The sequence below is a fragment of the Gossypium hirsutum genome, chromosome A04, assembly GCF_007990345.1.
Source record: "Gossypium hirsutum isolate 1008001.06 chromosome A04, Gossypium_hirsutum_v2.1, whole genome shotgun sequence".
In the NCBI taxonomy this organism is placed as follows: Eukaryota; Viridiplantae; Streptophyta; class Magnoliopsida; order Malvales; family Malvaceae; genus Gossypium; species Gossypium hirsutum.
The window spans coordinates 84600816-84626620 of NC_053427.1; the positions used below are offsets into that span (position 1 = coordinate 84600816).

The 25805-nt window shown below is 30.4% G+C and overlaps 2 protein-coding genes, 1 non-coding gene and 1 pseudogene across 3 annotated transcripts; 2 read left to right on the forward strand and 2 right to left on the reverse strand.

Annotated features, from left to right (window-relative positions):
- The first annotated feature begins 7228 nt into the window (after positions 1-7228).
- Positions 7229-8668, forward strand: LOC121228252 (protein EXORDIUM-like 2; annotated as a pseudogene).
- A 3593-nt stretch (positions 8669-12261) lies between these two features.
- Positions 12262-16332, reverse strand: LOC107949142 (40S ribosomal protein S6). The gene is made up of 6 exons (XM_016883871.2): positions 16194-16332; positions 16017-16081; positions 15748-15805; positions 15538-15646; positions 13254-13526; positions 12262-12697 (listed from the first exon to the last, which is right to left on the reverse strand). The coding sequence occupies exons 1-6, from the start codon at positions 16197-16199 to the stop codon at positions 12459-12461; spliced, it is 750 nt and encodes a 249-aa protein (XP_016739360.1). The 5' UTR covers positions 16200-16332; the 3' UTR covers positions 12262-12458.
- A 1013-nt stretch (positions 16333-17345) lies between these two features.
- On the forward strand, positions 17346-19679 carry LOC107949143 (14-3-3 protein 6). The gene is made up of 4 exons (XM_016883872.2): positions 17346-18072; positions 18828-18950; positions 19134-19250; positions 19361-19679. Exons 1-4 carry the CDS (start codon positions 17587-17589, stop codon positions 19418-19420), a joined length of 786 nt encoding a protein of 261 aa, XP_016739361.2. The 5' UTR covers positions 17346-17586; the 3' UTR covers positions 19421-19679.
- Positions 19680-25413: 5734 nt separating this feature from the next.
- On the reverse strand, positions 25414-25520 carry LOC121228326 (small nucleolar RNA R71). Its single transcript, XR_005925902.1, has one exon. It is a non-coding gene; the product is annotated as a small nucleolar RNA R71 (small nucleolar RNA).
- Between the last annotated feature and the right edge of the window lie 285 nt (positions 25521-25805).

The following is a 25805-nucleotide window of genomic DNA, read 5'->3' on the forward strand; positions in this document are numbered from 1 at the left end:
TTTAAAAACTATTTTTATACATTATAATTTTTTTTTATCTTTTGAGTAAAAAGATAATAGAAGTAATAGGTTGAAATCCATAAACAAAAAACTCAAATTAAAATTTAATTTTATGGATTTGTAACTTGAGTTAATTAATAAATAATTTCAATGATTTAATTTTATATTAAACATATAAATATTTTAATAAATATATAATATTAACAAATCTAAAAAATTATATTTACTAGGCCTGCGAATTCATGGGCAAAACATTCTCTTCTATATACACAATGAACTCTATAATATATTTAATTATTTGTCAAATTTACACAAAATTTTATCATGTTGTAATTTATCTTGTAATTATCATGTTCAAGTCGATAAACTTACAAAGTTTCTGATATTTCAAATTTATAGTAAAATAATATAAGTGATTTATTAAATTGATATCTTTAATAAAATTAGTTCCTAGTAACATGTATAGTGCCTGTGATTTGATGTTTAAGTTTTGTAATTTGTTAAATACTATAGTTTTAATTTATGTAATTGAATAATAATTAATAAGGATAATAGAGATGAAATAGTTGAGTATATTTTTCATTTAAATAATGTAATCTAACATTGGTTAAATTCTATATTTTCTATAATGTGATTTTTAAGTTAAACTTTTCTTTTCGTATATGTTAATGTGTTTTGGTTCTGTTTAATTTTTTTTATAAGTTCACAGATAAAGAAGTGTATCAATAAATTTGATATTAATTTTGATCGAAGTTGTTTTTCTAATATATCAAAAGTTTTGACGAATTCACAAAACAAGAGTGATAGTACCATTTAAGCTCCCACAATATCCTCTCGATACTAGAGGTTTTGAGTTTGAGCATCACCATTTGCTTACTTTTCAACATCCATGACAGTATGTGTGCTTGCTCTTCAACTACCATGTCTCATGTTTGTTTAAGTAACACAGTCCGTTCGCTCAATGAATTTACTAGGTCTCTCGGTAAAGTCAAAATATAAAACCCACCAAGAATAATATCAAATTTATTGATACACCCTTCAATTTGTGGACCTAAGTAAAAGCACATCAACAATATCAAATGAGTAAACAAATTATTTTTATCATAATGATTAAACATCAAGACTTAAGTCTTCTTACTTTGCAAAATAATTTAAACATTCAAATATGACGAGAGTCTATTAGAAGGATTTATATTCATGCACTCACAATAAATTTACAAACTAAATAATCATACATTATTTAAAATAAAAACAATTTTTTAGATAATGCATCATCATTATGGGGGTTGTTCGGGATTCGGCAGGTGACTGGCTGGTTGATTTCACTACAGGGGTTGAAGGATTGTGAGCTTTTCAAGTTTGAAGCTTGAGTTGCATACGAGGATCTCCGGTTTGCTTAAGATAATGCAGTACTCCTTATTGAGGTTGTTCGCAATGGTTGTGCTTCGAATAATGACTCATTATCAGCAGTGCCGGATGCTTGGCGGGAATACAATTGAGCAGCAGATTACATGACCTGAATAATTGTTTCAATTTTTTATTCTTTATGTGTTTAAGAGATTCCACCAATATCGATTCTCTCTATTTTTTCAGATGATAGTATAGTGACACCTTAATTTACTATTTAAAATGGATCATTTACGCACACGATTTTCAAAGTTCCCCCTAATACAACCAAATTGTTGTTATGCAATGCATTTCACGTGCAAAACTCTTTGCAACGACAGGCGTTTCATTATTATTTTTATTATATTTAAAAAACTTATGGTGATATCCTCTTGCTATACATGTTACATAGGAAATTTGGGTACGGGCGGGACCACCGAAAGGAGCCACAACTTGTCCTTTTAGAAATTAACACGTATTACGAGTGAAAGAATAATGGAGGGTTTGCTTTTTCCCCCTTTAAAGCAAAAAAAGAGTACGGCGTGGGGTCCCACCCCATTCCACCATTTCTTACTCTCTCCCTTGTGTTGTGTGTCCTCTCCACTTTTCACTTAGATTTTACCAATTCCACTCCCAAAAAATATATATTATTTTTAAAATAATATCTATATTTTAAAATAATTTTATATTAAAATTTGAAACACTTTAATATTATTATATCCGAGATTCGTGGTTATTTATTTTAATAATATTATTTTTAAGATTAAAAATGTAATATATTTTATTATTGTATCAACACTTAGATCATTATGGAGGTTGTGAAAGAGGTGATATCGGTTTGGATTGATCGAATTTTTTAGATTTTTCGAATCATCCATTATAATTTAGTTCTCAATTCTTTCATAGTTTTTTTTATATTTTGAATTTTTAAATTTAGTTTGCAAAATGACTCTTGAATTATTTTTTTGTCAAGTTTTGAAGCCTTTATTCATAAATATTTTTAAAAAATAATTTTGTAAGTAAATAAAAATTAATCAATAAGTTTTATATGATATTTTAAAAAATTATTTTCAGAGTTTTAAAACTTTAGTACTAATTAAACAACATACATTAAATTCATTAAGTGAAACTATGTTATATCTAAACTCTTATGCTCATGTTATTACTTGTGTACTACCATGCTAGCATGTTATTTCCACTGAATAGTCGTGAAAAAAAAAAGTTGCGTCACTTTAATTAATAGATTTGACGACTACCCTTTTAAACCAATGTCGGAATTTTAAATTTTGAGAAGTATAAAAATTAAAAATCATCAAATTGGAGAACATTGATTAATCCATAACTTACGCATAGAAGGAAACTAAACTAATAGCATAATTAGACCTAACAAATTTAACAACTATCATTTAAATCATCACTTAAATTATAAAATTCAATAAAATAAAGCAATCAAAACTAATCAAATTAAAATCCCCGGCATAGAAAACAACACAAAACACATAAAAACTCTATTTCTTCTTTTGGAGAAACTACACCCAAGGCCGCTAAACTATTAATGAATTTATATTTTTGTTACCTAACTATTTGAAACTAACCTGTTAAAATCATTGTTATATGACATTCTCTATTTACACCATATGCACTAATTGAAAGTTCTCATTCTCCTTCTATTTCACAGTCTGTTTTTCTATGAAACAACGATCTCTAACATCGACTCTTAGATCAACTTGATCTACTGTACCAATCGTCGAATCGTAGCTTGAAACTTGCTAGCCGAATTTTAAAAAAAAAATTAACAATTCAATGACTTAAATAAAAACTTTCGAGTAATTCTATAATTATTTTGTAACTTTTTGAAGTTAAATACCAAAACATAAACATACTAACAATTTAGTAAATTTTTTAAGTATAGCTTTGAAACCAAAAAGGGAATCAAGTAGGGAAAAGAAAGAAAAATGAGTGAAATGCAGTGAACTAGGGAGGTTGGGGGGAGTGATGGAGTCGGCCACCGTCACCATTTTACCACTGATTTTGTGTGCTTAGTTTTGGACTGTGTTTGGGGGTTTCTGTCCAAAATCTAAAAGCATAATGAAAAAAAGTGCTTTTTTGGGTCGCTGAAATTCTCAAAAGCTTGTCTGAAGGTGGGATATTAATAATTATTCAATATGTTTCGAAATAAAATAAATAAAAAGGTAAATTTTTAAAAGCCAAAAAGGGTGTTGGGTTGGCCAAATTTCCGTCGTCGAGGCAGTGGGCCAACCGCCACAAAACAAAATCCACCAACCCATTTTCTACCTTTTTCTATATTTTATCCAAACTATTTTTTAAAATGTTTATTAAAACAAATATGTAATTACAATATAAATATAAATACATATTCGAGTAATATAATAAATAAAAAATCAGAAAAATAGGACAAAGCTGAAAAGTTTGAACAAAATTTGTACATGAAACATACACATGTTGAGACTAGAAATCCAAATATTACAATTGCATATGATAAGACTCAAAATAATTCTTAAACAAGAAAATTAATGCGTTTCAATGCACTCAAACACATCTACTTCTACATTAGCAATAATATAGATGTTAATCGAATTAAGACTCAATTGACAAAAAAATGACACTTCTTTTAAAAAAAATTCATATAAAACTTTCAAATAAAATAACTAAAAATCATGACAAATTTTACAAGCGGATTGAAGATGACAAGTGTTATATTTATTTATGCAATTTTTTTTACTACAATATATAATATACTTGTTAAAGCCCTTAACTTATGTGAAATCTAAAAAATCCTACTAATAATTTGTTAAATAATTTTTCTTATTTAAGATAAATCAAATCATTAGAGTTTAGACTAACATTAATGAAGGCATGATTAATGAAAAAATAATATAATTTTATATTTTGAAAAATAATTATATCTATTGACAAAAGTTATTGGAACCTCTTTTACGTGATTCCATAATGTGCCATCTTTGACTAGTTTCTCTTACTACTACAAGAAACTACAATTTATCACATGAATCATGCAAAAAACAGTTTTTTAGATTAATTGAATCATAAATTGATATGACAGATTTAAATTAAGTTTTAATTTTTTTAATTGGATTAATAAATTGATCACTTAATTAATTTAACTACCTATTCAATTTTAAAAACATTAGTAGATTTTATAAACTTTTACAGAAAATTACAAGACCCACATTAATCAATAGAAGATAGACTAGTAAGAGATGAAGTCATAACTTTTTTTGAAAGAAAAAGAATCTTAAATCTCATAACTTTAATATATTTATTACGTTAGAACTCACATCTTTTTTAAATAAATAATAATTTTAATATTAATTGAGTTAAAACTCAACTCGATTATTATTTAAAATTAGAATATATATTTAAATTTTTATTTAGAGCATGGGCACTCAATATGTAAGGGTGGGTGGAGCTACTTAGGTTGACAAAGGAACCTACTTTTTCCAATAATAATAAAAAAATAAAATTTTATATAAAATATTATCATATTGTTGATTGTGTATATATTATGTGCTTCAATTTCTCCAGCATGCAAGTTGTCTCCTCAATTTCCAATAATTAGAACATAGATAAGTTTAAATTTTATATTTAGTGACTTCGTTCTAGCCACGGATTTGAAGATTAAATTTTAGAGGTTCAATTAATTTTTTTTAATTTTTTGAAATTATTAGAATTTTATAATTTTTTTAGAGGAGTTTAATTAAAATTTAAGAAAATTAAAAGGGATAATAAGATTTTAGTTGTGTTGTTAAGATTGAAATTTTATGTTTTTTTTTTAAAATTAAACTACAAGTACAACCCTACAAATATATTAGTTTTACTTAGATGTGTTCAAGGACCAAGTTAGACTCTAACAAAATTTTAGGCTCGTTTGATAGATTTGGGTTCGTTTTATAAATGAGCCTAAATTTTTTTCCAAACTCAATCCGATCATATTAATTTTTTTAAAATATAATACATAAAATATTAAAAATATTAAAATAAATGTTTTCTAATAAATTAAAAATAAATTTTAAAAAAACTTTATACTTAAATAATATAGGTGCAACTTAACAAGCAAATGACTCTAAGATAGCAGCAAAAGTAACAATTAAAAAAGAATTATACAATATCCAAACAATACTAATAAAATAGTAATAATATAATAGTGAAATGGTAGTAAAATAGTGAGAAAATAATAGCAAAATAATAGTTTTTTTTTACAAATCCAGGTCGGTTCGAGCTAAAATCCTTACTCGAGGCCCGGCCCATTTTCTAAATGGGTCCTATTTTTTTACCCAAGTCTATTTTCGAGCCTATATTTATGCTCAAATCCTCCTACTTTTCGATCGAGCTGAGCCAGGACAGATCTAGTTTTACTATATAATTGTTATATATTTATATTTCTTAATTGAATTGCTATTCGATTAACTCATGAAACTAATTTAATCAAATATTTTATTATATAATATTAGTCAACACATATCAAAATTTGTTTGAAATATTAGAAAATAAATTCACATTCAATACTTTTTGTTTTCATCTATTATAGAAAAAAGAAGTTTGTTTTGATCAAGATTTTAATATATGATGATGATGCAATAATGTTAGGTAGGGTGCACGGTGCAGCATGGTATAGCTTAGCTTGTTTTCTCTTTTCCCCAATACTTAGGTGTTGAAAATGGATTTCCTTGGCTATACTCTCAGACCTCAGCTCAGTTCTACAGTGGTAGTGGTCCCATGCTTACAGGTCCATGATATAGGATTAAGGACTCCCCAAGTAAAACTAACGTTGCAGGTCATCAGTTTTTCCATTAATGAAATCTACGGTTCTGATCATCGTCTCTCTGAATTTTAATTGGTGGGACCACTCTACAAAAATTTGTTCTTAAGAAATTACGTTTGTAATTATTTAAAAGAATAATAAAATGTTTGTTGTGAGAGGTGGACTTTTTTTAAAAGAATTTTCAAAGTGTCGTCTATTCAAAACTTTTAATAAGTTAGAATTGTTTTAAACTCGAATCAAGATTTTGTCTTTTAATTCTGTAAAGATCCTGAATACTTTGAGAGGCAGTAAGTTTATAAGGTAAGAGCGTTGGGTAAAGCAGGAAATTTTTAACGAAGACAAAAATTAATAATTTTTTGAAGAACCAAAGTAAAATTTTACCATTATATTAACTTATGATTTCTTAAATATTAAATAGATTTTATAAATAATTTTTAATTTTAGGAGCCAAGGCCATTATCTATCCCTTTTTAAAAAAAACATTTTATTGAAATCATATCGTATAAATATATAATCACTTATCAAGTTGAAATCATATCATATAACCGCATAACTTACTTACCATTTACCTATTAGAGTTTGAACCCCATATAACATATACGTCATTGGACGGGAGGTATGATACCACTTAATCTAGTAGAGTCAAGAAACAACTAGACTTGACTCATATAATATATATATTGATAATTAGGGGAGGAAAATGGGACTGTTCGAGATTAAACTAAACTCTTATATTTACAACATAATATTCTTTATCACTTGACAAAAAAAAGACCAAATTTTATGAAATAATAAATTATTATTACATTTTTTAAGAAAAAATAATTAAATAATTATTTAGCTTGTTTAATACAACTCTCAGTTTCCTCCATTTCTATCTACACGTCACCGTTTCAACTCCTTACATTACAGCCTGGCGAAATTCGCCCTTCCATCATTACAATCAATACCCAATCCTTTCTCTCCACGTGGCAAATCTTGACTTGACACCTCTGCTTAGACAGCTGTCTCCCAAACACCCTCTTATAAATAACCTTCCTCACTTCACTCTCTCATCGGTCTCAAATCTTTCCCAGCAAGCACCTTTCTTCTTAACTATAAATTTCAAATCTCTCCTCCCTTAATCATGGCTACTATTTACCACCTTGCCACTCTCATGCTCTTCTGCTTTATCCAACTCAGCTTCTCCGAGTTGGTTCAAGAGCAACCCTTGGTTTTAAAGTACCACAACGGTCCACTCTTGAAAGGCAAGATCACCGTTAATCTTATCTGGTATGGCAAGTTTACACCCATCCAACGCTCCATAATCGTTGATTTCATCAACTCTTTGAATTCCGATAAGGCCACAATGGTTCCTTCCACGTCGTCGTGGTGGAAAATTACTAAAAAGTACAAGGGTGGTTCTTCTACCTTAGCTGTAGGCAAACAAATCCTTCTTGAAAATTACCCGCTCGGTAAATTCCTTAAAAACCCACATTTACGGGCATTGGCCAGTAAGTTCAATGGCGTTGATACCATCAACGTAATCCTTACTTCCAAAGACGTCGCCGTAGAAGGGTTTTGTATGAGGTGTGGGACTCACGGGTCAACCCGGGTTGGACGTGGTCCTGTTCGTGGGACTTATATTTGGGTCGGAAACTCGGAGACTCAGTGTCCGGGTCAATGTGCTTGGCCTTTTCATCAACCTATTTACGGTCCACAAACCCCCCTTTGGTTGCTCCTAACGGAGACGTTGGAGTTGACGGGATGATTATTAATTTGGCTACGCTTTTGGGAAACACCGTTACGAACCCGTTTAACAATGGGTATTTTCAGGGCCCGGCGAATGCTCCTTTGGAAGCGGTTTCGGCTTGTACGGGGATGTTCGGTTCGGGTTCGTACCCGGGATATCCGGGTAAGGTGTTGGTGGAGAAAAGTACAGGGGCGAGTTACAATGCGAACGGGATTAATGGGAGGAAATATTTGTTGCCGGCGATGTGGGATCCTCAGACGTCAACTTGTAAGACGTTAATGTGATGGAACACGTGGCGGATATCAGTGGCGAGAGAGGTGTAGACGTGGCATTGATAAGTAGGGGGGGCTCTTTTGTACGTTGTCGTTTCGTGTGACGTGTAAATTGCTATATTTGATATTTAAAAAAAAAAAGGGAAAATATGGTGGGGGCTGGGGTTGGGTATGGGGGAAGGCAGACGAGAAAAGGAAATGTGAATGTTGGGATAATATATATAAATAAAATATATGAATATTTAAAGAAGTGAAAAATTTTAAAAATGTTTTTTTTTTTTTTTGATCTTTTTTATATTTAATGATGAGAGGATAAGGTTTAAAGGTAAAGAGGGAGGAATTTGTTTGATCTGAATGATGGAGAAAGTTGCTGGGGACATGGGGAACCATGATAATGGATGATGTTTCATTTCATAATATCTTTTACCTTAAAATTAAAATTATATTAAATGGTAAATTACGATGTGTTTAATTTAATTTATTTTTTGTTTTATGTTATGATATTTAATTTAATTATTATTTTATATTAATTATAAATAAATAGACTTACTCTAATAAAACTTTTACCTCCCATATGATTTCCCAACACAAGTAGTTTTAGATGGTAAAATATGATGATTTTCTCTAGCAAGAGTGTCATATGTTTAAAGTAGATAAAGAAACTAAAACAAATACAAAAACAGTTTTGGGTGTTGTGCCATTTTAAATGGGGTGAAGCTTAAGGCTTTCAGCAAAATCTAGGCTCTTGGCAGGCAGCGGAGAAAATGAAAGGTTATTTTATAGGCTTACATGAAAAATAAATTATAAAATTATGCATTTTTTTACATTTTAATACACACTTAATAAAAACCAATCAATATTTATTTTAAATAAATTTATTTAAATTAAATTAAATCTTTTTTATTTTCTCTTATATTCAACTTCTTAGTCATATATGATATCAAAAACCTCATGATTTCAAAATAGTAAAAATGAGGGTTTTCATTTCTACAATATTTTTTGAGTTCTTAATATTAAAAATGAAGGTTTGTTTTGATGAGAGAAATTTGAAATAGAATTTATTTTAAAATTTTGCAAAATTTTCTTTGTAGAGAAAAAGAAAGGAAAATGATTAAGATAGAATTTTCTTTTATTTTTATTAAATCTCTATTCTAAATATTTTTATTTAATTTAAAATATCACATATCATAATTTGGTTGATGAAAAAGCTTTTTTAATGAGAGTTAACTATTAGTGCCTTAAGTGGTAATCAAATAAAACTTTATATAAAAAGATAAAGTTGCATAATTTAGGTACATATTTTTCATATAAGTTTATTTCAGGTAAAAGTATTGCGGTAGTTAGACTGATTACATTTTACTTAAAAAATACGTGAATTAATATCTGTACGTTTGATTAAAGAGCAAATCGATCCTTTTTATTAAATTTTTTTATCTATTTTTACCATTAAAAATTAACTTGACTGACAAATAAAGTTATAAATAAATAGAACATTCGATGAATAATTCATTTTGTGTTCGTTTATTATACTAAATAAACGAACATGAACAAGATTTTAATACTCGTTTATTAAATAAACCGAACACAAATAAAACCTATTCAACTCATTTAATGAACTTGCTCATTTATGTTCATTTAAAGCTCATTTAACATGGCTCCACCAAAAAATATCAGGGAAATACTTAAAGTTCTAAAAAAACGGGGACTTAAAAAAAATTTACCATTTTCGGGTGGAGCCATTCTAAATGGCGCCACCACTTTTCTGCCTTCTTTTCTGCCTTTTGACACCTTTTTGTTTTCTTTTCATATTTCTTTTGTTTTTTTTCTTTTATTTTCATATTTCTTTTTTTTACTTTTTTATTTTGTTCCTTAATAAATTGTATCTTTTTATTTTTTTTTAATTTTTTGATTTTTTGATTTCATTTTTTCATTTTGTTTTATTTTTTATTATTAACTTTAAAAAATTTGTAATGTATATTTAAAATGTTTTATAATACTTTTTTTAAAATTTTAATTATTATTTTTAAAAATATTTTTTTAACTTTAGATATATATTTGTGAAATTAATTTTTTATATATTTTAAAAATGTATTTTTCAAATTAATTTTTTAAAATTTTACATATTAATTTTTAAATATTAACCATATTTTTAATAATATAAAATCATTTAAACTTTTAAAATTTGTAAATACAATTTCTTTAATTTCTTTTTACATTTTTTAACTTTTTTTAATTTTTGAAAAGTTTGGGGGACCTTAATAATAATTTTTCAATTTTCTGGTGGAGCCATTTCAAATATTAAACATACGTTTCAAATTGTATGTAAAATTAATAAAATATTAAACATACATTTCAAATATTATAAAACTAATAATTTCAAAACTAATTTGAAAAATATATATTTAAAATTTATAAAAAAATAATTTCACAAATATATATCTAAAGTTAAAAAAATAATTTTAAAAATAATAATTAAAATTGTAAAAAATTGTAAAAATTTTAAATATACATGAAATTTCTTTTAAAATTAATGATATAAATTAAATAAACAAAATAATATAAGAAAATAATATAAAACTTAAAAAAGGAAAAAAATTAAGAAAAAGACAAATTTAATAAAAAAAAGGGTGACAGAAACTGGCTCCACCAGAAATGAAAAATTATTATTAAGGTCCCCCAAACTTTTCAAAAATTAAAAAAAAAGTTAAAAAATTTAAAAAGAAATTAAAGAAATTGTATTTACAAATTTTAAAAGTTTAAATGATTTTATATTATTAAAAATATGGTTAATATTTAAAAATTAATATTTAAAATTTTAAAAAATTAATTTGAAAAATACTTTTTTAAAATATATAAAAAATTAATTTCACAAATATATATATAAAGTTAAAAAAATATTTTTAAAAATAATAATTAAAATTTTAAAAAGGTATTATAAAACATTTTAAATATACATTACAAATTTTTTAAAGTTAATAATAAAAAATAAAACAAAATAAACAAAATGAAATAAGAAAAAAACAAAAAAGTAAAAAAATAAAAAGATAAAATTTATTAAGGAACAAAATAAAAAAGAAAATAAAAGAAATATGAAAATAAAAGAAAAAAACAAAAGAAATATGAAAAAAAAAATCAGAAGGCAAAAAAGTGGTGACGCCATTTAAAATAGCTCCACTCGAAAGTGGTAATTTTTTTTTAAATCCCACATTTTTTTCAAAACTTTAAATATTTCTGGTATTTTATATTGGTGACACCATTCAACATGACTCCACTAAAAAATAACTTTTTAACAACCCTTGCTGACGTGGCACGGCTCCACTAAAAAATAACTTTTTAACAACCCTTACTAACGTGGCACTGTAATGACGCCATATCATATGGCTCCACCACTTTTTACTGTAGAAAACAAATTATTTTTGTATTTAATTAAAAAGGTAGATTATTTTGATAATTAATTTATTTTTTTGGGTTAGTTTAATAAGAAAGCCGGGAAACCCATAGCTGTGATTTTCACTGTTACTATTACTATTTTTACCATTGTTGCTTTCAGTAGTGGATAAATATAAGGGAGGCAGAGATGGAATTCAGGAAATATTAGAATTTCTCAATATAAAATATTTATAAAAAATTGAATATATAAAAATAATTTCATGAATACATATTTATATATTGCATATAAAAATTGGGATTCTTCTTAATAGCAGCAAAGGGTAGAAGAGAGGGAGATAGGCATGTGAATTAGGAACCTATTAAAGGACATATCAACAGGTTTCAGAAACAGTTGCAGGGACCACTTTTATCAAATTTCAGTAACAAATGTCAGAGCCTCAGTGTCAGAGGTTAAGAGCAAATCAATTATGCAAAAAACAGTTCATGCACCCATCCCGCATATCTACTATTTCATTACATGTGATACGAACTGATCTCAGCTAAGGATGCTTGTGATATATATGATATATATATTCAGAGGCTGACATTTTCAGAGTATGAATATAGTGTAAAATCTTGGATTACATATAGGAATAGACCAATCTCTAAACCTATGGTTCTCAAAGATTGCATGCATTTAATAAAACAGAAACAACTATAAAGAGTATGCATTAGATGAAGCAATTTAGTTAATGATAATTGTCAAAAAGATGACCTAACATAGTAGATGGAAAAATAACATTACCAAATTGGATACTAAGCAATAAATTATGACAGCATATGGCACTGCAAAAAACTGGGTACTGACCAAGATCCCTTTTGGTTTATCAAAACTTATCTAAGCTGAAACAGAAGGCTTAGAAGCAGCAGAGAGCTTGGACCTCCTCTTCGCTAAACTCTCGCTACGGCGCTCCCGCTGCTCCTTCAACCTTGTGGCAAGCAGTTTCTGGTACTCAGCTGCCTCTGACTTGGCCTTGGCAATTCTTTTCTTCTTGTCAGCAATTCTAGCCCGCTTCCTCTGCAGTGTCAATGGTGTTACCAGCCTCTGGATTTTTGGGGCTTTGCTCACCTTCTTGCCTGCAAATCCCAGAAATGGCCATCAGTAATATGTCCAAGAAAACATTTCAACTCTCCCAAACTATTATGTTGTTTTGACTTTTTTCAAGTACAAGTATCTAATACCCGTGTCTGAGTGACATTAGCTCAGCAAGCCTCACTAATTCCAACCATGATCCAGTCTCAAATACCCTACTTCCAGAATGCTCCATGCATGACTAAATGAAATAAGAAAAGCCTTTTTTAACTCCACCAAGCAGGTTGGCAGTCTGGTGTGGGTGGGTAAGGCATACAAATGCAATGCAAATAAAACTAAAAACCTAGAATATCAATCATAGGAAAAAATACAGTGGCTTCCATAGAAGGAGCCTAAACAGAATTTCAACCTATTTACTTGCACATTAAACACCATGCTACGTTCTAGAAGCTAAAATTACATTATGAGTTAAAAGAGACCATTTCACAGGAAGCAAATAACAGGAGAATGCCTAAAACCTAGCAGTAAAGAACCAAGTCTCATACATCTTGTTGCCCTCTTTATTAAAAATGAAAGTTGAGGAAGAAAGAACAGCTTTACCAGATTTTGTGGTGAAAGTCCTCCTGTAAGTGTTGACATACTTCCGGACATCATCTTCCTTTGAAAGGTTAAAGAGCTTTCTAATCTTGGAGGCCCTCTTTGGACCTCTCATCCTAGGTTTTTCAGTGTCCGTTAGCCCTGGCAAATCATTCTCACCCTTCTTCACAATAACCAAGTTCAAAACAGAAAGGTCTTGGCTAACAATGCATCCACGAACAGACTTCCTTCTACGCTCACCATTACGTCTTCCATATCCACGGAAGCATGGGGTACCTGCTCAAGCAATACAAATGAATAAAATATGCTTAATTATCTTGAATTTGGATGCTTTTCAACATTTCCTCTTTGCTTAATTGTCTTGGTTTCCTCTTTTCTAATGAAGATGATGTGAAAGGGATGGGCAAATATCTATATGAAAATATACTGAGAAGATAATGTAAAGGAGAGAAGAAGGTAACGTGATGAAGACTTCAGTAACTTCGTTTTTTGGTTTCCAAAAAAGAAAGCAAGTAGCAGAGATGGTAGCCAGGTTTAAAAAATGGGAATGAAGAAGTTGACATGAAATTATTATGTTTTTCCCATGAACTATAAACATGAACTATAAACAAAATAATAAGAAAAAGGAAGTGATGAGACCAAGTGAAACGATTCAAAAACCTCAGAGGGGCTGCAGGGAAGGTCTTATGATTTTCTTATTAGGCATCATTATTCAAGTTTCTATGGAATATCACAAATATTAATATCACAAGTTTCTATGGAATATCACAAGTTTTTTGGGGAATCTACGAAAGTCTCCAACACAAGAAATCTTTGTGAAATTGTCCAAAAATCAATAAATGAATGACTGATAGAACCTAGCAGAAACTATTCATTCTTTTGTTTCATTCATTATTTCTTTTTCCTTTTTTTCATGCTCATTACGTCTGTAAACTGCTGACAAAATGATGACAAGTGGCCAAGGGAGAGAAACAAACATAACAGAAAAAATGTTGTAGGAAAAACTAAGTCATCCTTTTGAGCCAATAGGACATCCTTGGTGACTTAGACCAAAGGCACAAAAAGACCAATCAAGATTAGCCATGTGACAATTCACATGGGAGAGGTACCATGGCAAGGGAAGAAAGTGAAAACAAATATAACAATTTTCCTAGCCAAAATTACATGTCATTCCCGTGAAAATTGTGGCATTTGTCATTGTGGCCAAAACAATTGTTCATTTGGAAATCCTTCTCTTTTCCCTTTCCACCTCTCTCCTATGTAATTTTTCCCCACATGGCTAGCCTTGATAGGGTCCTTTCATTACCCATAAACCTTATAGGTCCGTATCAACAAGGATGACAAGGCCGTAGCTTCCTGTTGGCCCAAAAATGATGACTCATTTTCCCCTACAATAAATTTTCTTATCATGTATGTTTCTTCCTTGACTACTAGTCATCATTTCATTTCATGAAACTAGCAGGTGGGACCAAGTACCCTATTAATGCATCCATTTTATTTCTTAAATGACACTAAGAAACGTTCTAGCAATTGGAATCAAATAACATTCACTTATAGTCAAATTTACATAGATGCGCCATCTAAATCGCTTCAAAGGCATGACCACCTTTGACTTTTAAAATTTTGGTTTGATTTTTCTTAATTCATATTAAACTCATCTCCAAGTAAATCACTTAACACCACAAATAAATTCTTTTAATTGCTACATCTATCCTCGCCTTCTCAAAAAGATAAAAATCCAAAGCGTGCTTCAAATTTGAATTTTACAGGAACAGGCTTCTTCTCATTCAAGCCCAGTATTCCAGTTGAATTACTTTCACCACCTTATCTCTCCATTAAACCCTTTAATAAGCCTTTGAAGTCCAATCTGTGTATGCCAAGAATGTCAATTAATCTCTCTAAGAATAGAAAAATGAAACCAAAACCTCGTATTGACAAAATCAAACTTTCGCATACAATATCATGTGTCATTATCTCCTTTTCCTTCTCTTAACCTTTATAATTTGTTTATATATATTTTAACTTTTAATCTTAATTAAATTTAATGTCAAAGCTCTATGTTCAACTCACATGATCATAACACATTTTAAAGTCTAATCTAATTACTAGATCATATTTGATGATAAATTTGAATACAAACCTTATTGGATCAAGTTTAAGGGTTTGCCTCAGATAGCTTTGAGACTTATAACAGGACATAATTAAGCGTATATGATATAAAAGCTTTCTCAGTAACCTATTCCATCATTATTTCCACTAATTTCCTAGTGCACAGTAGAAATCTTACCTCTATGAAGCAAGAGACGAACACGACCAGGAGTCAGAACACCCTGCTTCATCGGGAATCCTTGCTTGTCGCAACCTCCCATGATCTTGAAAACATAGCCCTTGAATTCCTGTTGAAAGAAACAGAAAAGTAGAACTTTTATTAACTCGAACAGATCAATCGTTACTTCAAAAAACAAAAGTAAAATTGTAAAACGGCTAAACCACACACCTCGCCTAAAGCATCTCCAGCAACCTCCTGCGAGATCCGCTTGTCGAAAAATGCCCGACTGTCACATTAAAAATGACATCAATATATTTAATCACAAGAGAAAATTTAATTAAATTTCATTAACTCAACCTAACTCGTAAGATTCTGCTTTATTCGTTACCAAAAGTTCGACCTTCTCATTTCTCATTGCTTTGTTTTTTTTTTTTCACTTTCTAGACTTTCTCAACGAATAAACAGATTACAACTAAAGAAAACAAAATTAAACTTACAGCTTCTGATCGTCATCGATCTCGAGCTTCTTCTGGCAACCAGTAGTCGGATTTGCGATATTAAACTGCACAAAAACAAAAAAGGATGAAATAAATAGAACACACGGAATATAGTTTTAGCTCTAAAATTAAGGTTTTCATTTTTCTTTTTTGAGGGTAAGGTATGGCGCTCGGTACCTTCATCTTGGGATCTGCTTTAGCTGCTGCTGCTCAAATCAGCTCAGTGTGCGAAAGAGAAAGAGAATAAACGAAATTAGGGCTTTTAATTCAACAGCGTGCGTCTCTTGGGTTTTAAATGGGCCGAATTTATCTGGGCCTTCACATGACTGAGTTTCGTTTATGATGAGTGCTGACACGGACCTAGGGTTTACAAAATACGATCGAGACAAATCATAGATAGATCTGTCCCTGAGCCAGACAATCGCCCAGTCCAAACCTTTTATGACTCTATTCGGCTCGGATCTGCCCGATTAGAATTTATAAAAATAAAAAATTTAAATTTAATTATAGAAATATATAAAGATTAATATTAATATATATTTTTAATATTTTATTTTTTGAACAATAGAAAGCGAGTTGAATAAAAAATAGGTTTGGACTTAAAATTTTTTTAAATTGAGCCATAGTTTGGATCATAGACAAGTCTAATCATAAGTAGATGTTGCAAAAATAATATCAGATGAAATCAGTTTCTCAAAACTCGAAAAGTTAAAAAAATGTAATCAAATAAAATAATGCATACAAACTAAAAAAATGTAATCAAATAGAACAATGCATACAAACAATTAATACATTAGAAAAATTCAAAAAACAAAATATAGAGATGCATCACTTTCATCGATAATTGATAATTGGATCCTAACCACGTCGTTATTAAGTCATCTGATAACAAAAATAAGTGGCATAAGGTATACGTGACATGCCATGTGTCACTAAGATGAAACCAAAAAATGTTTTTAAGGGGGAGGGGGAGCGAAATTAAATTATAATTTTGACAATAGTAAAAATATAATCTTACCATTTTAATAGGCTATATCTTTATAAATTTTAAAAAATTAAGTCAAAATTTTATCATTTTTAGTGGGGTCAAAGTTAATTTTACCTTTATTAATTTAAAATTTTAAATGTCTATATGAAAATTTTTCAATTTTAGTGAAGCCGAACCCTGCCAGCTCTCTAATTATATTTTAGTGTCATTATTTAATTCAATTAAACATGAAATATTTAATAAAAATAATCAATTTTTTTAATCTAATATACCGTACAATCTCTATGGTAATTCTAGGGATGAAATTCTCTTATATGCATTCATAAATATGAAGTCTAAATATCTAAAAACTGCATATCAAATAATTACAAAAAAAGCTATTAAACAACAAAGCAAAAAACAAATATAAAAAAGGTCAAAAGAGGAAAAAAAAATGGAAAAAACGAAGCCTCTTGATTGGCCCGGCATAGCTGGCTCCTTCATAAAACAAACGACGATGACATTGTGAGTGAACCTCCTTTCCTATTTCTCAAATATCAAATCCCTCGAAAAATCCTACCCATCCAATCACCACCGGAAACCATGGCCACTCCTTCCCCACGCGAAGAAAATGTCTACATGGCCAAACTCGCCGAGCAAGCCGAGCGCTACGAGGAGATGGTCAAGTTCATGGAGAACGTCGTCTCCGCCGTCCCCGCTCCCGACGAACTCTCCGTCGAGGAACGCAACCTTCTCTCTGTCGCCTACAAGAACGTCATCGGCGCCCGCCGTGCTTCCTGGAGGATCGTCTCCTCCATCGAGCAGAAGGAGGAAGGCCGTGGCAACGCCGACCACGTCGCCGTCATCCGTGACTACAGGGCCAAGATCGAGGCCGAGTTGTCCGAGATTTGCGCTGGAATTTTGAAGCTCCTTGACGAGAACCTTGTTCCGGCTGCTGGAAACGGGGATTCCAAGGTGTTTTATCTGAAAATGAAAGGAGATTACCATAGGTACTTGGCTGAGTTCAAGACTGGCGATGACAGGAAATCTGCTGCCGAGAATACCCTCACTGCCTATAAATCTGCTCAGGTTTGTGTGCGTTTCTGTAATTTCTGGTTCGATCTTGTGAATTTGCTTGCCTTGATGTGTAATTTTAAGGTTCGGTTAAGTTTGGATGTGAATTATGATGAATACGTGCTTAAGTTTTTTTTAATCTGGTTTATTTTTAGTTGCGGCATATTTGAGGGTCAATCTAAATTTTAGATCTATAGTTATAGTTATGCCTTGATGTTTTGTGTATTTCTTATCACCGAGATCCGGATCTGCTTTCCATTGTGTAGCTTGATTTCGATACATAAGTATTAGAAGACATTAATGCGTTTTGCGATAGAAATTTTATGAAAATTATAAAAAAAAATGGTCTCAATAATATGAGTCTTGAATTAGATTTGCATCTTAAACATTTGTATAAAATATGTTGCAAATTGCATCTCTACTATGTCTTAGGTGCATAATGAAAACCTTGTTGTAGCCTTTGTATGAATTCAATTTGTTGTGTAATTTTAGTTGCTTTGGATTATTGGCCATTTCCTGTCATGTTATTGATGTAATTCCTGTTTACGTAGATCTTTGATGCTGCACTTTTTTCTTTGAAGTCTTTCAATCAGTTTGGGTTTTCTTTTCATAATGCTATTATTGTTTTCTCACTTTTACATTAAACAAAGGATTTTGATATTTACTTCTCTACTTTCAAGTTTGCTAAACCAAAACGTATTGTGTTTTTATCCATGGTTCCGACCTTTTATTGATGGTATCTGTATCTTTTCCTACTGCTTTCTTTTCAGGACATTGCAGTAGCTGAGCTAGCCCCAACTCATCCTATCCGTTTAGGATTGGCTCTGAACTTTTCTGTCTTCTACTATGAGATCTTGAACTCTCCTGATCGTGCTTGCAGTCTTGCGAAACAGGTAGAATTACAGGACTTCAGAATTTTAGTTTAGTCTTAAGACTTATATTCATCTTGTTCATCAAAGACAGTGTAAGTATATTCTTTACATTGCAAAATCCTTTTTTGTGTTCTTTATTTGGGGTTTGTTTATTTTGTTCTTCAAATTATATTTAGTCAAAACATGTTTTGTTTCTTTCCTCAGGCTTTTGATGAAGCCATTGCAGAGCTGGATACTCTTGGAGAGGATTCATACAAGGATAGCACTTTGATAATGCAACTTCTCCGTGATAACCTCACTTTGTGGACCTCAGACATGCAGGTTAGACCCCACATATATGCTTTTCTTTCTTGCCTCTGTATTCTACCATCCATGTATCTTCTTTTCATGGCAAATTTTTTAATTAACTGTATATGTTTTCATCCATTTAGGATGATGGCACTGATGAGATCAAAGAAGCTTCCAAGCCTGAGGAAGAGAAACAACCGTGAAGTTCCCAGTCTTTGTGGTAGTATTTTACTTCTCTTCTTGTTTTTTGTATGGAGAAGTTGGTTGATTCCACTCTCTCTTTAGTTACTTGCTTTTAGTTGATCAGGCCTGGATTTATGAACCTTGGAAGTAACTGCTATAAATTTCTTAGCATTTCACTGCTTATTCATTTTGAGTTGTAGCTTTCTAATTGCAGTGAGGCTATGTGCACTCTCTTTCTTGATTGTTTTCTTGACAATAAGGAAGTTAACGATTGAGATATTTCCTAAGCTAAATTTTTTAAGTTGTTTTCTTGGAATTATCTGATTCATATTTATATAGCTGTGGTATTTTATCCCTTCATGCATTGTATTTTGTCTTTTTTCTTTGTCATTGCCCATTTAAATGATCGATGCCGATATATCTAGCTTGCTTTAACCTTGTATGTTTATCTCAAGATATTAGTACAGTAGTTTTTAATACAACTGCTGATTGCATCAAATCGATTATTGCAATATTTTTATTAGTTGAATGTATGCAATTTAAGGTGCATATCTAAAGATGATTTTCCAAAGCTGCTTGATTTCGGGTTTCTGCTTCTGTTGCATAGGGTAATCAACAACGGTTTGATTATTTTAGTAGAGCCTTGTAGTGCAATGAATAACCATTGGTTTATAGTATCTTATTTGCTCCATGTCTTGAAAGTGGAGATCCCACGTGGCTAGTTTTTGCAACATTGTTGTCTCTCTTTGGATTTTGCCAACAAATGGACTAAGGTCTTGTTCTTCATTGCTTTTGGGATGAACTTTTTCTCAAAAAAGTACTTTTATCTAAAAGCAATGAAGAACAACTATCAGTTTGGCAACTTTTTAAACTTAATTTAAGGCCTTTTTTCCAGATGAAAAAGCCATTTATTTTAGCTTTTCCAAGCCTGAAGTTCATTTGAGTTGATATTTTACCGTTTTAACCTATCTCCTTCACGGTAGAACTTTCCCAATTCTTTGTCTGAAATTGTTCTCTGTATCTTCTCTTCTCCACTGGTACTCTATCTTTTTCTTCTCTTCTTTTTCTAATTTTTCATTATGCTTTAGTTTTTATTTTCTGATTGTTTGATTTTATGAAATATACTCTAATATTTTACCGTTTTAATATTTTAATATAGTTTATATATTCTAATTAAATTTAATAAATAATTAATATTAATTACTTAAAAATATTTAAAATTAATATATAATATTAATTAATTTAAATATTATTTAAATACATATTTGCTACTTTATAATATTATGTCTAAAATGGACATTTTATTTTTTAAAAATATTTTTTAACAGCAATACTAAACACTTAAAATTTTTAAAAGTATTTCTCAAAAGTATTTTTCAAAAATACTTTTTTACAGTACTTTTCAAAAGTATTGACAAACACACCCTAACTCAGCTTCATTTTTGGTTGCAATTCACCAAGATGGTAGTTCTTAAATTTTCTGGTTAGGAGTAGAAATAATCCCATTACTAAGTTGTAAGTTGTGTTCGAGTCCACCCGCACCAGCTTTTTCTGTGATCATCATTAATATATTAGAAATAAGGTAAGCCTGAAAACTGTAATTGATTTAGACAACTCTCATACTTATGAGAGAATGTGTCACCAGGTCGACGATGGATGGATGGAAGTTCAAGGCCTACAGAAAAAGCCTATACCCTGATGGTTAAGGGGCCTAGGACAATACCGTCAAATGAATGACCTATAGAAAAGCCTATGCTCGGGGTAAGGAGCATAAGATGACATGGTTGAATGTAATCCAAGGAGTTGCCAAGACAATACGGTGAAATGTATAGTGATGTTGGGTTATTTCGATAAAAATTGAGATGAAGAAAGGAATGGATTTTGGCTCGTTGGAAAGAAATATTAGCCACCTACACTTTTTAATAAGACAATGGCAATCCATTTATTAAAAGAAAAATATCAATCAACAGCCTTTTCTTGGCATCGGATTTGATAGTTTTTTGGTGCCATGCTTCGCAAAATGTTGAAATCGTACACGCATTGACTGTTATCTAGATATAAACGCCCGCACTTCCGTTTTGGAGATCTTATCATATCTAAAATAATATTTTAAAATATGGAGTGATAACTATATTTATTTTTAATAATTTTAAAAATATTAATTTATTTATTTATGATGCGTTAATATGATGTTCTAACCCTGAATTAAATATAAATTCTATTTTGATACGGTCAATTAGCTTATTATTGGATGTGAAATGAATATGCATGATAGGAAATAATATAAAAATAACACTACATAATTATCATTATTATTAGTATGACAAAATTTACATAATATATAAATTTTAAATACCATTGTGATAGTGGAAAATAAAATGATGAGATATGATATATATTTGAGAGTTATTTTAATAATGTTAATTAGATTTGTAATTAAGATATATAATTTAAATCTGATTAATGGTTCGAGTTATTGATTTAGGTTTGGGTATAAATATAAGACCGTATTCTAAATATGCAGGGCTTCAGGTTCAACCTCAGTCAGACTTGAATCTGCCTAAATTTTTTTTTTCTGTTACTGTTTTGCTGCTTAGAGGTGTCTATAGGTCGGGTCGAGCCCAACCAAAATTTTATGCTCGTGTGCTAGGCCTGACCTAAAAAATGAGTCTAAAATTTTGACCAAACTCGATTTGGATAAAAATGCTAAAATCTGAGCCGAGCCCGACCCGTCTGTATTATTTTTTATATTATTTTTTAAAAATATATAATACATCAAAAATACTAAAAAATTAAAATAAATGTTTCCCCAAAAATTGAAAATAAATTTTAAAAAATATGTATAATTAAATAACACTAAGATAGGTGCAACTTAACAAGCAAATGCCTCTAAAATAGTAACAAGATTAACAATAAAACAAGAGTTATATAATATCTAAATAATAACAACAAAATAGTAGCAACAAAACTGTGAAATGGTAGCAAAATAATGAAAATAACAACAAGATAATAATAATAAAAAAGCAAGAAAACAGTAAAAAAATAGCATTTTTTTTTGCATATCCGGGCCGAGTCAAGCCAAAAAAGCTTTACCTGAGGCATGACTCATTTTTAAATGGGCCTTATTTTTTTTACCCAAACCCATTTTTTGGACCTATATTTTTACCCCAACCCTCTTACTCTTTGGGCGGGCCTTCAAGGACAGGTTTATTTGTTGCCATTTTGCTATTATATTGCTACCATTTTGTTGTTATAAATTGGAAATTATATAACTATTGTTTTATTGTTAATTTTGCTACTATTTTAGAGGCATTTCATTTGCCAAGTTGCAACTATTTTAGTGTTATTTAAGTATAAAGATCTTTTTATGAATATCTTATTAAGTGGATGTCCATCATGATTAAGATAAAGCTTTAATGTACTTTAAATTCTAAATGTTATTAGAATTAGATCTCTACTTTTTTTATACTTCTTATACCTATAAATAGAGACTCTGATAAAGCATTGTAATCATCCCTTTAATCAATAAATTACATTCTCTATTGCTTTCATATTTTCTTTGTTCTTTATTCTCTCCATCTCTGTTTATTTTATAACACGTTATCAACACGATTTTGCTCAAAGTGATAGTTCTTTTTATTGACGATCAAATTTATCCTCCATGATTTTTAATTTCTTTGACGTCAAGATGCAAAGTTTTTACAGGAAGTTTCTTTTATTTAATGTTTCATATCTGATTATTATTTTTCATTCTTCTTTCATTATATGTTATCATTGTTTTGATTAACTTATTTTACTTTTTATTCTTAAGGATGGTGAAGATTTGATATCGTTATCTATATGAAATCGAGAATATTTTCGAACTATCTCATACCTTCTAGTGATGACGATGATGTTAAAGATCTTCAGATATATTTTACTATGTTTTATTTATTGTTTATTATAATTGGAGACTAATCATGACAACGTGCATAGATAGATTTTGATTTGAAATCTCACGCATATTTGTGATGGTAATGATAAACCATAAATGTAACATGTTTTAATCTCATGCTTGACATGTTTTTGGGTGATTTATTACATAAATTAGTGAATTTGATGCTTCTAATCCTTTAATTTCATGTTTATATACTTAGTTGAGCATAATGGAGCAAAAGGAGCAGAAAACAGGCCAAAACCGAATAAAACGGACTGTCTTAAGGATCCACACGGCCAAACCAATCCCACACAGGCTGAGCACATGCCTGTGCGAGCCACACTAGCTGGCCACACGCCCATGTGGCAACCTGTGTCGATATCGCTCCTTGTTTTCCAAACACGCGGAAAAAGTCAGTTTTGAAGGTTTCTGAGCATTCTAAACTCTATAAAAACACACTAGAAGAGGACCTAAGGGACACACAGAGCAGAACGCAGAAAAGACTCGAAGAACGCCAACGAATTCAACTTAGAAGCAGGATCTCCATCAACACTGAAGATCTCTATTCAATTTCTCTCGAAGTTTTTGGGTTTCTTTATGTTTTGTTGTTTTCCTAATTTTAAGATGTTTTCCCCCACAAGTATGAACTAAATACCCTAGATACCTAGGGAGGATGAAACCTAAAACGGATCTTATTATTTGATTTGTTCTGAATTACATGATAAATATTTGTTCTTGATCTTAATTATGTGTTCTTATTTCATGTTTTTAATGTTTTCAGGATATTAATTCATGATTGATGTGTTTATTCAGTGGAGCAAAAATCCCTGTTTAAGAGTAGATCTCGCATAATTGAGTGGAGTTGCATGCAACCCTAGAAATAGGGTGACATAAATCTACCGTATTAGAGTCAAATCTAATAGGAAAATCCATAGATCGAGTTTATGCGACGATAGTGGTTTTAATTAGAAAAAGATTTTAGTTAATCAACCTAGAGTCAGGTATTTTTACTCTCGAAAGAGATATTAATGTAATTTAGGGATTTCTACGGATCAAGTAGAATGAATACATCGTTTAATTTAGATTTAGAATAATAAGTGAAGTCTAGGTGGATTCTTTCCTGGGTATTGTCTCTCTCATAAGTTTTCTTTGATTATTTTCCCAATTCGTTCTCTGTCATCTAGTAATTAGTTTAGTTAAAATTAGAATTTAAAAGAAACCCTTTAATTTATAGGCTAGATAATAGAAAGATAGTAATTACTAGTACTTTTAGTCCTCGTGGATATGATATTCTTGACTCATCGTAGCTATACTACCATTCGATAGGTACACTTTCCTTTTTCGTATTTTAGTTAGTTCGTGATGTCATCAAGTTTTTGGCGCTGTTGCTGAGGACTAAGATATTAGGAACACTTGATTTTTATTAATTTAGCCATTTTTATTTTATTGCATTTTGTTTTTGTTTTAGTTTTATTTTCAATTACTGATTTTTCTTTTATTTGCCTCTGGCAAGTTCTTTTAGTTTATGACCAGAAAAAACCTGTCAGGACCTCTCGTATTCGACAGTGAGATCGAAAGTACAGCTTGCAGAAATCGTAGAAAAGCAAGACAGAACTGACAGAGTACAGTAGAAGAGCAAGAAGACATTATTACTGAAGAGATGACAAAAAATCAAAATAATCAGTTACCTCCTATGGTTGTTGTAAATCCTATAAATCAAAATCCTGCTCCTTATACTATGTACGATTATGCCAAGCTCAATTTAACTAGGGTCAAATCGAGTATTGTTAAACTTGCTGTTGCTGCAAATAATTTTGAACTGAAACCTAACACTATTCAAATGATTCAATAGTTTGTTCAGTTTGATGGTTTGCAAGATGAAGACTCAAATACTCATTTGGACAATTTTCTAGAATTCTACGACACTTTCAAGATAAATGGCGTTTCTGATGATGCCATTTGATACGGTTGTTTCCATTCTCATTAAGAAATAAAGCTAAACAGTGGTTGAACTCCCTACCGGGAGGATCTATTACTACATAGGAACAAATGACTGAAAAATTCTTGTTGAAGTATTTTTCACCAGCCAAGACAGCTAAGCTGAGGAATGATATCTCCTCCTTTGTACAAATGGATTTGGAAATCTTATATGATGCATGGGAGAGATGTAAGGACTTATTGAGAAGATGCCCTCACCATGGGTTACCTCTATGGCTACAGATTCAAACTTTTTACAACGGTTTGAACCCCTCAACTAGGCAATTGATAGATGCATCCGCCGGTGGACTTTGAATAATAAAACACCTGATGAGGCTTATGAGTTTATAAAGGAGATGTCAGTGAATAATTATCAATGGCAAGTCATGAGAACAAAGCCAACGAAAATAACCAGTTTTTTTAATGTAGACGCGATCGCTATGTTAGCAAACCAAGTAGAGCTTTTAAGTAAGAAAATTGATGGTTTGTTTGGTTCTACGCAGGTACAACCG

Excerpts from the sequence above, each read along its gene's own strand:
- LOC107949142 (XM_016883871.2), bottom strand. Across the intron at positions 13,527-15,537 it reads TCGTCTCTTGCTTCATAGAG|GTACCCCATGCTTCCGTGGA; the intron begins GTAAGATTTCTA and ends TTGCTTGAGCAG. Across the intron at positions 12,698-13,253 it reads GACTTTCACCACAAAATCTG|GCAAGAAGGTGAGCAAAGCC; the intron begins GTAAAGCTGTTC and ends TGGGATTTGCAG.
- LOC107949143 (XM_016883872.2), top strand. The coding sequence starts at position 17,587 with ATGGCCACTCCTTCCCCACGCGAAGAAAATGTCTACATGGCCAAACTC. Across the intron at positions 18,073-18,827 it reads CTGCCTATAAATCTGCTCAG|GACATTGCAGTAGCTGAGCT; the intron begins GTTTGTGTGCGT and ends CTTTCTTTTCAG. Across the intron at positions 18,951-19,133 it reads CTTGCAGTCTTGCGAAACAG|GCTTTTGATGAAGCCATTGC; the intron begins GTAGAATTACAG and ends TTCTTTCCTCAG.